The sequence below is a fragment of the Lepidochelys olivacea genome (genome assembly GCF_965140295.1).
Source record: "Lepidochelys olivacea isolate rLepOli2 genome assembly, chromosome: 3".
NCBI lineage: Eukaryota > Metazoa > Chordata > Testudines > Cheloniidae > Lepidochelys > Lepidochelys olivacea.
The window spans coordinates 39,315,075-39,330,076 of record NC_140413.1 but is presented as its reverse complement, the minus strand read 5'-3'; the positions used below and the strand labels follow the sequence as shown (position 1 = coordinate 39,330,076).

Genomic DNA, 15,002 nt, shown 5'->3' with positions numbered 1-15,002 from the left:
CAGGAAGCAAGACAAACAAACAAAAAAGGTAATATGTAACATTTTTCAAAAATAACATATTTTTTAAAAACTAAAAGATAGAGACTCAAAGCTTCTTTTTGAAAAGTCAGATTAAAATCAGTGACTTCTTCCAGTAGATGGAGAACTGGTTTCTGCCAACCACAATGGTATTTGCTAGGACAGGGAATTTCAAAAGACCCTAAGGGAGCTGTATGGCCAAATCCATGAGATTTCTTTGATAATCCCAGCCTATTTAGTTAATAATGGTACTACTGTGATGTTTTATGTTCAGAGTTGTAATAATTCCTAGTGATTTACAACACTTTAAAGAAACAGACACTAAAATATGTAATAATTCCCATTTCTGGTAACGTTTAAAATCTTCCTTTGGAAACACCATTTACATTTTATTGCATTAATCTAAGAATTAGTCTTGACAGAATTGAGCTGTATAAAAACTCAGTCTACTCTGCTTGCATATGAATCAAGTATCACAGTATCAGTTTAGAGACATGTTTTTAATTTAATATTCTGTCTTGGACTTGAAACAGGTTATATAAAACTTTACTCATCAAGATAACTCAGAAGGTCTCCATAGTAGATAATTAAAAATGTCTCAAACACAAATCAAATTCTTCTTTCATGTAACATCATAGAAGTATAAAATGTTTCAACTCTTCTGTTACTGTTTTTTTTTTTTTTTTTTGCAATTAATCCCTTCCTACTGATGACAATGGACATACTGTTGCTATATGCTAAGGTCCAGTATTCCAGCAATAATGTTTATGATATAAAATCTAAAACATGGCTTCTAGAGGATTCATTTTATTTCTACTTCTATGTGTTGTCTACAAATTATTGTAGTTTTCTTCACTGGCAACAGAAGAGATTTATGTTAAATGTTGAAACCATATAATATTACTTAAGGACCTGAATAATATAACAACAGGCCTTAACCCTGCAATGGTAACTTGGTAGCACAGGCCTCTGCTCCTAGGTGGGGTCCTGTTTAAATCAGTCTTGACACTACACATAAATACAGGGGTCAGTGCTAAAAGACCAGGTTGCAGGATCAGGGCCTTAGTCTTAGCAGCAATTTTCTTATGTGCCACTTATCTCTTTACTACAAGAATAAGATATCAGCATTTTAGAGCTTAATGACAGAAAATATCCATAGTTTTCAGAGCTGCGTAATACCTATAAGGCTGCAGATATCCTGGATGACAGGACTACTATGCAAGGAAAACTGGTCTGCTGCGTAGGGCTTGTCTACGCTGGCAAGTTTCTGTGCAGTAAAGCAGCTTTTTTGCACTCAAACTGCAGACGTGTGCACACTGCCAAGCCTCTTTTGTGCGCAGAAACTCCTCATTTGCAGAGTTGCAAAAAAACCACCTCGATGAGAATCGTAAGACTATTTGTGCAGAGGCTCTGGCACTCTATTGCCAATGTAAATACTTGATTGCTTTCTGCTCTGTAATTGGCTTCCAGAGCTGTCCCATAATGCCTCAAGTGACCGCTCTGCTCATTCTTTTGAACTCAGCCTGCCCTGGAGACATGCACCCCTCCCCTTTCAAAGCATGCTGTGCTAACCTGTTATGGAACACAAAGCAAACCATTAGTGCAGAATGCTCATGCTGTTGAACACAGAGGCAGAGTGTGTGTGTGTGTGTGATAGAGAGAGAGATTGCTGTGCAAAGAGCCTAGGGAAGGAGGCAGGGGCTGATGTCAGGTTTTCCCCCTCTCCCTGCCTTAGGAATGGTTGCTTTCTGCTGATGTCTGAACTTACAAGACAGCATGCTGACACACTCTGTCTCCCAAAACACAACTCTCTCTCCCCCATACACACACACACACTCCCCTCCCCACACACTTCAGTTGAAAAGCAGCTGGCAATGTGGTAGGATGCCCATGGAACAATGGGATTGAGAAACCTGCATCATGTGACACTATGCCTTCCCCCAAGAGGCATTGCAAACCCTTTCCAAAGCACCCTGTGGCCAGTTGCACAGTGGGATAGCTACCACAATGCACTGCTCTCTTTGCCATTGCAAGAGCTGCTAATGTGGATGCGCTCCAGTGTCACAAGGAGCGCAGTGTGGACATACAACAGCGGTTTAATTCCAGCGTTTTAATAGAAGTGGTATAACTTGTGGGGCAAAACCTTGCCAGTGTAGACATACCCTAAGACAAAATATCACCTACCCCCAACTCCCTCTCCCCTTCAGAAGAGGCAGAACTGAAAGTTCTATTTTAGCAGCCTGACTGTGACAAATGTTTGTCAGGTTCCAATGTTTCTAAAAAGGTTAGAGAATGTGTGATGTTTCTGTGGGTTTCCAGAAACCAAACATTACAGAAAAAAGTAGAATCTTCCTATCTTTTTTCCACCTCTGTCTTTTCCCCTGTGTGCATTTCTCTCGTTTGGTTTTCAGAAGTAGGACTGGACGTTGCCAATGAAACCTGACACCTATCTCCTAAATTGAACACTTTTCCCCAACAAGTATATGTATTACTATCAGAAATTACAAGAAATAGCTTTTCCTTTTAAGAAAACTACAAACAGAGAGGGCAGAGGTGAAGCAATAAGGAAGGTGGTTAAAATGAAGATTAAATATTTTTAAGTATTATAAGTTTTAACTTTTTTTCTCTTTTTGTGTGTTTAAAAATGCATCGTGTTAATTTATTAATGATTTGTGCACATGAGATAACGTAATTGGGACACTGGTCAAGACCTTGGGGTTAAATTAAATCATACTTCGTGGATGTTTTGAACACCACAACTAATTTGTTTTTGTAATGGTTTTTAATATAACTGGATCATTGTAGTTATTTTTACTTGTAAATTTTTAAATTGAAAACACATTGAAACATTCTGGTGAAATATTTTAATTTTTTTTAAGCATTGTGTGTATGTGAGACAATGTGTATGTTTATGCAGTACCAAAGTTTTGGGTCTGATCTTCGCACTGTCCAAGACTTACTGTCTGTATAAAACTTCATGGTTGACAAGCAGCTAATGTATTTTATAGATCAAAAAGCCTATCCAATTTATTTGGATAATATTATATTTCACTGCCTTGCAAAATAGTTTGTGGACCTTATAAGTGGTTTCAGGAGATCAATTCAAACTTGCTTTTTCCATTGGAAGGGTGAGACATACTTGGGGAAACAAAAGCCACATGGGCTTAAACATTCTCTAAGTGAATTTACCACTTTGTCCATAGGGTTCTGCCAGGTGCAGAAGAAAGGTTAAATTGTTTGGGCTTCAAAATTACTTCTAATGATCTGTGATGGCAAGCTCTCACAGTACAAACTCCATAAACTACACGTGGTGCTGGGTGCCACAGAATCATAAATGAGTTAGGCATGAAAATGAGCCAGGCCCTTGTTATGACCTCAAAAAACTTGACAGTCCAGACCACAGCACAAGTGATCTCTGTGTTACACCAAAAAGCAGATTTATAATCTCAAACCATTGCATAATCCTGTGAAAGGATGTAAATGCAATGGCAAACTAACCTTATGATGCTAATCAGATTTGACCATTGTGGGTATTTGTTTATTTAAAACAGGATTTACACTACTTTGTGCACAGAGACGAGAAGGTAGACTTGGTCAAAGGTTATTATGTCATAGTGATCTCCTTTGCCTCATTAAGATGGTATCATTAAATATAGTCTATTTATAGGACTGAACATGTATATTGAATGGGGGAAAAGGATTTTTGAAATGTAAGAAGTTAGGCCACAAGGAGACAGAAAGGAAGGTGAGATTCACCTACTGTCTGAGCATAAAGCCAGGGAACAAGATAAAGGTAAAAAGAAAAGGAGTACTGTTAGGATATAGATACTCTAAGAATTTAGGTGTATTCTTATCACTTGGCTAGTTATAGAGGTACAAAAGAAAGAATCAAAATAACTGTCTGCCGGTGTAAGGGCCTTCTCTTACTGTGACAGTCTGAGAACCTGTGCTTAGGCTAAGGCCTTTGGCTAAGCAGCAGAGGCAGCCATAAGCTAGGAAGCGAACAGTTACATCCTCACATTCCAAACTAGTCACATTGAAATCAGGTGCTATTGGGCTGTTAGGAATACAATCCTGTCCCGATAATGCCTATCGCCTCCAGAGAAAGAGAAGTGCCTAGAAAATGTAAAAGGAAACTTAGTTTGATAGCATCTTGTCTGGCAAGAACTCACTTATCAATAGCTGGGATGTGAAATCCTCACTTCTGTATTGACTTGTCATTTTCGTTCCCACTTTGCTATTGTTTGTCTGTATAATCTCTGTCTGGTTCTGTGATTGTTCCTGTCTGCTGTATAATTAATTTTGCTGAGTGTAAACTAATTAAGGTGGTGGGATATAATTGGTTACATAATCATGTTACAATATGTTAGGATTGGTTAGTTAAATTTCAGGAAGATGATTGGTTAAGGTATAGCAAAGCAGAACTCAAGTTTTACTACATAGCCTGCAGTCAATCAGGAAGTGAGTGGGTGGGTGTGTGTGTGTGGGGGGAAATGGGAACAGGGAATGTGGGTAAGGAAATTGGAATCATGTTTGGCTAAGGGTAGGAATGGGAACAAGGACACAGGTGTAAGGCTCTGTGGTGTCAGAGCTGGGAAGGAGGACACTAAGGAAGGAAACTGTAATCATGCTTGCTGGAAGTTCACCCCAATAAACATCGAATTGTTTGCACCTTTGGACTTCGGGTATTGTTGCTCTCTGTTCATGCGAGAAGGACCAGGGAAGGAAGCGGGTGAAGGAATAAGCCCCCTAACACGTACTAGTGGCACCTTAGAGACTAACCAATTTATTTGAGCATAAGCTTTCATGAGCTACAGCTCACTTTATCGAATGCATCCGATGAAGTGAGCTATAGCTCATGAAAGCTTACGCTCAAATAAATTGGTTAGTCTCTAAGATGCCACTAGTACGCCTTTTCTTTTTGCGAATACAGACTAACACAGCTGCTACTCTGAAACATAAAAAAACCAGAAGGAAATATTGATTTGTCTGGATAATAAATATAACAAAGGGATGCAGCACAGAATTTTTTTTAAGAAGTATAACGTTTTCCAAAATATTCCCATACGGTCTCACACCCATTGTATGTGGCCTTTATAAAATAAATTCAAAGTGTAGTACTTACCCTCCGTGGGATGGTAATTGGGAAGTTCAGGATAAAGTTTGTGTGGATTTTTTACAGCTGCAGAAAAATGTAAATAATTAATTTATATAACATATCAATACAGGTCAATTTACTTTGTTTTCTGCTCTTGTAATATATGTTCAGTATCCACAAAATTATTGTAGTTAGCCAAGAAGTGGTGGTGGAGAGAAGAAATAGCTATTTACTGCACTAGGACTGAGGAATGAAACTCTTGATTAATCTATTTCCCAATAGAATAGGAAAGGCGCTTCAGGGGAAAAAAATATCAGCAGGAGCATCACATACCCTACTTGCTGTGTGGCAGAAGGAAGACTAAAATAGAGTAAGGAATTAAGATAGATGAATCTTTCACTAGGATACTATCTATTTGAAGAGGATGATGAAAAGAGGCAGCCCATTGGGCCTAGACCAGAAGAGATTAACTTCCTCCTAAAAGTCAGTAGTTTTTACAAGAAAACATTCCCCTTAAATAGGAAAAAAAATCCATCATACTGTTGGATCATATTAAAGAAGTTCTGTATTAAAATCACAAATGAGTTTGATTCCCCACAGTTTAAATTCCAGGGTATTACTAATTAAGAGGTCTCTTGGTTTTTGGTACTGTTTCTCTCCCTCTATGTGTGAAACTTGCAAGCTGCTAATTGCGTTAGTACATTTTAAGACAGAGTCTGTTCTCAAAGCAATACACAGAGAGAGAGAAACTCAAAGCAATACTCTGTAACAACAGAAACAGCACCCAGAGACTCCCCGCCCTTTTGTTGTATTAACAATTGTGATTAAAATAGAGATAGAGGATGTATGTGGATGGATGCTTGGTGTGGATAATAACTGAATGATCAGGGAGGTGCCAGCCTAAGAATCCAGTGTCCATCAGCTGAAGAAGGCGTCGAGTGGAAATAACCAGAGGACCCCCCACCCCCCCCAGAGGGCAGACTGGAATCCACCCAACAGCCTCAAGAATGGGAGAACCAAAGAACAAGATAACATCTAGCAGCACGGAGCTGTCAGGAATGTGGTATCTGCTGATTGATTCAGCAACAGCATGATGAAACAATTCCCATAGACTGGCATAGGAAGAAATTCCTATAAAAATAGACTCTAAAAAGTGAGAACTTTGGGGAACTCTGATTCTGCAAACCAACTTCCAGGGGCATCAGATGAGCATCTGACAAGGCCCTGCTCCCTCCTCATGTCCAGGCCACCTGGCCAGTGGTTTGGCATGAGCAACTCTTAGGCTGGTAACTATGATAACAACCTTGCAGAACCTGTGTGTGTGTTTGTGTGTGTACGTGTGCATGAATGAATGTGTGAATAAATATGAAATTGAATGGAATGTTATAGCTATAACTAACTGCTTACTATGATTCTTTCTGTATTCACAATAAATGTGGTATTTTGCCTTTTTCCCTTTAATAAGATCCTGCTGGTTTTTATTTTATTGGTATAACAATACAAAGTGGACCATTATGTACCCAATTAACTTTAATATCCCTTCTGAGCTATTACATACATGACTGTAAAACTGGCACTAATTTCTATATTCAGCTGTCATCTACAATATGTAGTAATAATACAATCAGCCATTTTGTAGTGTCTGTTTAGTAAACGTTATGTTGCATTTAGAAATTCGATAAAAGTACATTAGAAGTTAAAAACCATAAAAATTTCACCCATTATCTTTCATGAATCTATCCCAAAATACTTCCACTTTTTGACAAATCAAACTGTTATAGAGAAGTTACCATCTCACACAAGAAAAGGGGGTTGAATAGCATAAAAACATCAATACTCGGAGTATTTCTAATACTCTTCTTTCACATATAGCAACAATTTAATGTAATCATCAAAACACTCATACCTGCTGTTGCAGCATACACAGGTGGTTTACGTGATTGTGGCCTCGATGATGGTTTAACAGGTGGATCATTAGCCTAAAATAAATAATTTTTAAAATAGCAAAAATCACTCCTCACTAGCAAGTATAGGTTAATGTAACTGAAGGCCTGGAGATAGTCCAGAAGAAATTAAGAAGCACCCATCACATATTTCCTCTTGATGACATTACATTTCAAACTATAAAACTAAAGACAGATTTTGATATAGCCACACAATAATTCACTACGAAGTTATATGTGTAAATGATAAATGTTACTGCTTGATGTTTTAACAAAAAGGTGGAAAATAAATTATATATATTATAGTCTCTCTCAATAGCATCAGCTGTTACATCTAGAGAGATAATATTGCCTAGACATTGATAATGTCTTTTCCCATAATTCTCAGCATCTTCTCAGAGATTAAATATGATGGCCCAATTCAAGAGTTATAATTTTGGATGGAAAACAGAAGGAGCAGAACACTCAACTGAAAAACCCTGGTTTGTTCCATATATTCTTAAGAATTAACATTTTTCTTGAAGATCAAGCTGCAGCTGAAAAGAACATTTTGAATATTTCTGATTGTAGTGCGTCAAATACAGATATGTCTCTTTAAGTTGGTTGTCTTCTCGGAAACAGTGAAATGAAGAATTATTTTGTTAGACTGGAGTATGCAAAACTTAATGTAATAGTAGGGTTCTTCTGTGGAGGAGGTTCCCCTGGCAATACTGAACAGTGCGCTTGAGTGAATACAGGTTTCAGAGTAGCAGCCGTGTTAGTCTGTATTCGCAAAAAGAAAAGGAGGACTTGTGGCACCTTAGAGACTAACCAATTTATTAGAGCATAAGCTTTCGTGAGCTACAGCTCACTTCCTCAGATGCATATCGTGGAAACTGCAGCAGGCTTTATATATACACAGAGAATATGAAACAATACCTATTCCCACCCCACTGTCCTGCTGGTAATAGCTTATCTAAAGTGATTTCCAGCACAAATCCAGGTTTTCTCACCCTCCACCCCCCCACACAAATTCACTCTCCTGCTGGTGATAGCCCATCCAAAGTGACAACTCTTTACACAATGTGCATGACAATCAAGCTGGGCTATTTCCTGCATAAATCCAGGTTCTCACATCCCCCCACCCCCATACACACACAAACTCACTCTCCTGCTGGTAATAGCTCATCCAAACTGACCACTCTTCAAGTTAAAATCCAAGTTAAACCAGAACATCTGGGGGGGGGGGGGGGTAGGAAAAAACAAGAGGAAACAGGCTACCTTGCATAATGACTTAGCCACTCCAAGTCTCTATTTAAGCCTAAATTAATAGTATCCAATTTGCAAATGAATTCCAATTCAGCAGTTTCTCGCTGGAGTCTGGATTTGAAGTTTTTTTGTTTTAAGATAGCGACCTTCATGTCTGTGATCGCGTGACCAGAGAGATTGAAGTGTTCTCCGACTGGTTTATGAATGTTACAATTCTTGACATCTGATTTGTGTCCATTTATTCTTTTACGTAGAGACTGTCCAGTTTGACCAATGTACATGGCAGAGGGGCATTGCTGGCACATGATGGCATATATCACATTGGTGGATGTGCAGGTGAACGAGCCTCTGATAGTGTGGCTGATGGTATTAGGCCCTGTGATGGTGTCCCCTGAATAGATATGTGGGCACAGTTGGCAACGGGCTTTGTTGCAAGGATAAGTTCCTGGGTTAGTGGTTCTGTTGTGTGGTATGTGGTTGTTGGTGAGTATTTGCTTCAGGTTGCGGGGCTGTCTGTAGGCAAGGACTGGCCTGTCTCCCAAGATTTGTGAGAGTGTTGGGTCATCCTTTAGGATAGGTTGTAGATCCTTAATAATGCGTTGGAGGGGTTTTAGTTGGGGGCTGAAGGTGACGGCTAGTGGCGTTCTGTTATTTTCTTTGTTAGGCCTGTCCTGTAGTAGGTAACTTCTGGGAACTCTTCTGGCTCTATCAATCTGTTTCTTTACTTCTGCAGGTGGGTATTGTAGTTCTAAGAAAGCTTGACAGAGATCTTGTAGGTGTTTGTCTCTGTCTGAGGGGTTGGAGCAAATGCGGTTGTATCGCAGAGCTTGGCTGTAGACGATGGATCGTGTGGTGTGGTCAGGGTGAAAGCTGGAGGCATGCAGGTAGGAATAGCGGTCAGTAGGTTTCCGGTATAGGGTGGTGTTTATGTGACCATTGTTTATTAGCACTGTAGTGTCCAGGAAGTGGATCTCTTGTGTGGACTGGACCAGGCTGAGGTTGGTGGTGGGATGGAAATTGTTGAAATCATGGTGGAATTCCTCAAGGGCTTCTTTTCCATGGGTCCAGATGATGAAGATGTCATCAATATAGCGCAAGTAGAGTAGGGGCTTTAGGGGACAAGAGCTGAGGAAGCGTTGTTCTAAATCAGCCATAAAAATGTTGGCATACTGTGGGGCCATGCGGGTACCCATAGCAGTGCCGCTGATCTGAAGGTATACATTGTCCCCAAATGTGAAGTAGTTATGGGTAAGGACAAAGTCACAAAGTTCAGCCACCAGGTTAGCCGTGACATTATCGGGGATAGTGTTCTTGACGGCTTGTAGTCCATCTTTGTGTGGAATGTTGGTGTAGAGGGCTTCTACATCCATAGTGGCCAGGATGGTGTTATCAGGAAGATCACCGATGGATTGTAGTTTCCTCAGGAAGTCAGTGGTGTCTCGAAGGTAGCTGGGAGTGCTGGTAGCGTAGGGCCTGAGGAGGGAGTCTACATAGCCAGACAATCCTGCTGTCAGGGTGCCAATGCCTGAGATGATGGGGCGCCCAGGATTTCCAGGTTTATGGATCTTGGGTAGTAGATAGAATATCCCAGGTCGGGGTTCCAGGGGTGTGTCTGTGCGGATTTGATCTTGTGCTTTTTCAGGAAGTTTCTTGAGCAAATGCTGTAGTTGCTTTTGGTAACTCTCAGTGGGATCATAGGGTAATGGCTTGTAGAAACTCGTGTTGGAGAGCTGCCGAGCAGCCTCTTGTTCATATTCCGACCTATTCATGACGACAACAGCACCTCCTTTGTCAGCCTTTTTGACTCTGACATCATAATCAAAAAGGCTGACAAAGGAGGTGCTGTTGTCGTCATGAATAGGTCGGAATATGAACAAGAGGCTGCTCGGCAGCTCTCCAACACGAGTTTCTACAAGCCATTACCCTCTGATCCCACTGAGAGTTACCAAAAGCAACTACAGCATTTGCTCAAGAAACTTCCTGAAAAAGCACAAGATCAAATCCGCACAGACACACCCCTGGAACCCCGACCTGGGATATTCTATCTACTACCCAAGATCCATAAACCTGGAAATCCTGGGCGCCCCATCATCTCAGGCATTGGCACCCTGACAGCAGGATTGTCTGGCTATGTAGACTCCCTCCTCAGGCCCTACGCTACCAGCACTCCCAGCTACCTTCGAGACACCACTGACTTCCTGAGGAAACTACAATCCATCGGTGATCTTCCTGATAACACCATCCTGGCCACTATGGATGTAGAAGCCCTCTACACCAACATTCCACACAAAGATGGACTACAAGCCGTCAAGAACACTATCCCCGATAATGTCACGGCTAACCTGGTGGCTGAACTTTGTGACTTTGTCCTTACCCATAACTACTTCACATTTGGGGACAATGTATACCTTCAGATCAGCGGCACTGCTATGGGTACCCGCATGGCCCCACAGTATGCCAACATTTTTATGGCTGATTTAGAACAACGCTTCCTCAGCTCTTGTCCCCTAAAGCCCCTACTCTACTTGCGCTATATTGATGACATCTTCATCATCTGGACCCATGGAAAAGAAGCCCTTGAGGAATTCCACCATGATTTCAACAATTTCCATCCCACCACCAACCTCAGCCTGGTCCAGTCCACACAAGAGATCCACTTCCTGGACACTACAGTGCTAATAAACAATGGTCACATAAACACCACCCTATACCGGAAACCTACTGACCGCTATTCCTACCTGCATGCCTCCAGCTTTCACCCTGACCACACCACACGATCCATCGTCTACAGCCAAGCTCTGCGATACAACCGCATTTGCTCCAACCCCTCAGACAGAGACAAACACCTACAAGATCTCTGTCAAGCTTTCTTAGAACTACAATACCCACCTGCAGAAGTAAAGAAACAGATTGATAGAGCCAGAAGAGTTCCCAGAAGTTACCTACTACAGGACAGGCCTAACAAAGAAAATAACAGAACGCCACTAGCCGTCACCTTCAGCCCCCAACTAAAACCCCTCCAACGCATTATTAAGGATCTACAACCTATCCTAAAGGATGACCCAACACTCTCACAAATCTTGGGAGACAGGCCAGTCCTTGCCTACAGACAGCCCCGCAACCTGAAGCAAATACTCACCAACAACCACATACCACACAACAGAACCACTAACCCAGGAACTTATCCTTGCAACAAAGCCCGTTGCCAACTGTGCCCACATATCTATTCAGGGGACACCATCACAGGGCCTAATAACATCAGCCACACTATCAGAGGCTCGTTCACCTGCACATCCACCAATGTGATATATGCCATCATGTGCCAGCAATGCCCCTCTGCCATGTACATTGGTCAAACTGGACAGTCTCTACGTAAAAGAATAAATGGACACAAATCAGATGTCAAGAATTGTAACATTCATAAACCAGTCGGAGAACACTTCAATCTCTCTGGTCACGCGATCACAGACATGAAGGTCGCTATCTTAAAACAAAAAAACTTCAAATCCAGACTCCAGCGAGAAACTGCTGAATTGGAATTCATTTGCAAATTGGATACTATTAATTTAGGCTTAAATAGAGACTTGGAGTGGCTAAGTCATTATGCAAGGTAGCCTGTTTCCTCTTGTTTTTTCCTACCCCCCCCCCCCAGATGTTCTGGTTTAACTTGGATTTTAACTTGAAGAGTGGTCAGTTTGGATGAGCTATTACCAGCAGGAGAGTGAGTTTGTGTGTGTATGGGGGTGGGGGGATGTGAGAACCTGGATTTATGCAGGAAATAGCCCAGCTTGATTGTCATGCACATTGTGTAAAGAGTTGTCACTTTGGATGGGCTATCACCAGCAGGAGAGTGAATTTGTGTGGGGGGGTGGAAGGTGAGAAAACCTGGATTTGTGCTGGAAATCACTTTAGATAAGCTATTACCAGCAGGACAGTGGGGTGGGAATAGGTATTGTTTCATATTCTCTGTGTATATATAAAGCCTGCTGCAGTTTCCACGATATGCATCTGAGGAAGTGAGCTGTAGCTCACGAAAGCTTATGCTCTAATAAATTGGTTAGTCTCTAAGGTGCCACAAGTCCTCCTTTTCTTTTTGAGTGAATACAGTATACTCAAAGAAGACACCCTACCCTTCCATCAGTCAGCACTTAACATATCCAATGACTTCAATGTGAGTGCCATCAACACAGCAATATTAGGATTAGGTCTAATTGTAGATGAAAGGATTTAGCAACAGAGAGCCAATATGGAAAAAGATGTGTGCAAACCTTCCTTTGTTCCCTTCCTGGTTTCCTTTTCCTGTTTTTCTGCTCCTCATTTTCATATTGTTCAGTAAAGGAATCCAGAATTTCATGCAGATCTTCTGATTGAGTAAGACGAGGTACATCACCAAATAAAATGGCACTAGCTCGAATATCTTGACCATAAAATCTAGCACAAAAAATTATATCAGTTGCTTTAATCATCGTCTCATCTATACTTTTAGTTTAGCCTACAGTTTAAAAGACTCCCTATGTACCATGCCATTTCGACATGTTGTATAAATAACACTTACTTGATTTCTTAAACTGATTACCCACGAAGGAATGGCAGAAGTTGTTCAATGCCCAATATAAATTGAGAACAATAAAGTACAGGGAACAGACTTGTTTCCCTTTATTATTACTTCATCTTAATTTTCACCAATATTTTGTTCCAGCTCATTTTCTACAGAAAAGCATGGTGGTGTGCAAAAAATGAAACATCAGGATTTTTTTGTGCGCACGCACTAGCAGATGCCAGCTGCAGGATCATCTGCTTCACTGAAAGTCAGCATTAAACAAGGAAAGAGAACAGTGATTTCACAGAAAACAGTTATAGCTTAAAGGGCTTTTAATGTGGCCTTTTTAATATCGACCACAATAACTCTTGGTAACCATAGAAAACAAGTGGGACAAACTTGCTAAAACTCTTGCTATATTGTGATTACAGATTTTATTTATTTATTTAAAGAGTCCTTTCATATTAAAGCAAGAAGGAAAACTGGACTCTTGGTAATGTTCAACAGTATCTGTTTTCACAAATATGCCATAAACATTTCAGTGGATGTGTTATTTGTTTCTAAGCATGTACAATTAACTACTCACTGAGTGGCCTAATTCACAGACTTAGACTCCTTGAGTGGCCTAGTTCACAGCGTACACAAACCTTTAGGACCCACCCACTAGCATGGTCTGCCTGTTCCAATGGGAGACATATCCCTAACCTGTTCTTCTCCCTGCTGTGTGTGCATCTTGCTTTCTGACCTTGCCTCAGCTGTACAAGGGGAGAACCTGCTCGCATGCGTCCCCGCATATCTTCTACATGTACTCACATAAGGGCCTGTCAAAACTGTGCTTTTAAGAAATATGAATTAATGCCTTTGCTACTGTACAGCTTAAAATTGGTACAGTACATTTCGGATTTTTAAAAACCTTTACTCTTATAAACAGCAATACTAGGATTGGAGATTTTTAGAAAAAGGAGACATTCAATTTAAAATTTTAATTGTCTCCAACTCAGACTGGTTTGATTTTAATGTATTTTTCATCCAAGTGGTTTGACTCAAACAAGATTTCAAACCTGTCAGAAAACAGCATGGAAAACCTCATTTCTTTGCATTTTAGTGCATCTTTGGAACCATGTGTTAAAGCAAATGTATAATTTTCTTGGGAGGAGGGATAAAAAATAAAGTATTTTGGAAAGATTTTAGTTTTATCATATTATCTATGTATAATTTTGATTTTACAGTATTGCTATCATCTTAGAAAGCAGCTGACAATAAAGTTAAAGAAATCTAGTATGTGTATGTTTACAACAATGGCACCAGAAGGGAAAAGAATTTTAAGATTTAGAAAACTGGACCTAAATCTCCCATCAATTCTGACAGTTTTGATAGCAATGGGTAAAAAACAAAACAAAACAAAACAGAAAGAAGCAGCTCTTGAGCATCTTTAGTGAGGCTCTAAACCACAATCCCCAATTTATTTTTAAAAAGACATTGAACCAGATATCCGCCATTCCCTGCCAAATCTAATACATCAGAAGTTCAAAAACTTCTTGTTTTAATGAAAAAAAGACAGATAACTCACATCAAAAATAAACTCTTGGCATGGTGCAGTGGAATAAATGTTCATATGGAGGCAATATAATTTCAATACTCAAATTCCACCATTAATGCTTCTGGAGATACCATGGGCCCAATTTTGCTTTCGATAATGACCTGCAATTTCTACTGAAATCATTCCAGGGATAGAATTTGTTCCACTGTACCAGTGGTAGGCAACCTGCGGCCCAACAGGGTAAGCTGATTGCAGGCTGCAAGACATTTTGCTGACATTGACCGTTCACAGGCATGGCCCCCCGCCGCTCCCAGTGGCTGCGGTTTGCCATTCCCAGCCAATGGGAGCTGTGGGAAGCAGCGGGCCAGCGCAATCAGATTACCCGATCGGCTGAATGAGGCCCGCGGACACTAAGTTGCACACCACTGCACTATACCAATATGTATCAAATATTCACCTATTAACCCTGAAAGTACAGTAGACATTTAAAGTATCTGAACAATGAATTACCTTACCCTGATTTGTTTATAAATTACGGAACTGGCTGTGAACTCAACACAACCAAAAGTAGTATATCAGAGCATCTCAATTCTACAAAGTTAACTATAAGATTTA

General features: G+C 40.5%; 2 protein-coding genes across 3 annotated transcripts in view; one reads left to right on the top strand and one right to left on the bottom strand.

The window, feature by feature from the left end:
• Positions 1-15,002, top strand: part of ACP1 (acid phosphatase 1) — a 192,917-nt gene that overhangs the window by 90,116 nt on the left and 87,799 nt on the right. The gene's annotated exons all lie outside the window — the stretch shown is intronic.
• SH3YL1 (SH3 and SYLF domain containing 1) overlaps positions 1-15,002 on the bottom strand; it is a 102,300-nt gene that overhangs the window by 27,808 nt on the left and 59,490 nt on the right. The window contains exons 7-9 of the mRNA XM_084622621.1: positions 12,576-12,738; positions 7,023-7,095; positions 5,144-5,200 (exon numbers count right to left, since the gene is read on the bottom strand). Coding sequence (XP_084478747.1) covers positions 5,144-5,200; positions 7,023-7,095; positions 12,576-12,738 — 293 coding nt within the window. The remainder of the gene's footprint in view (positions 1-5,143; positions 5,201-7,022; positions 7,096-12,575; positions 12,739-15,002) is intronic.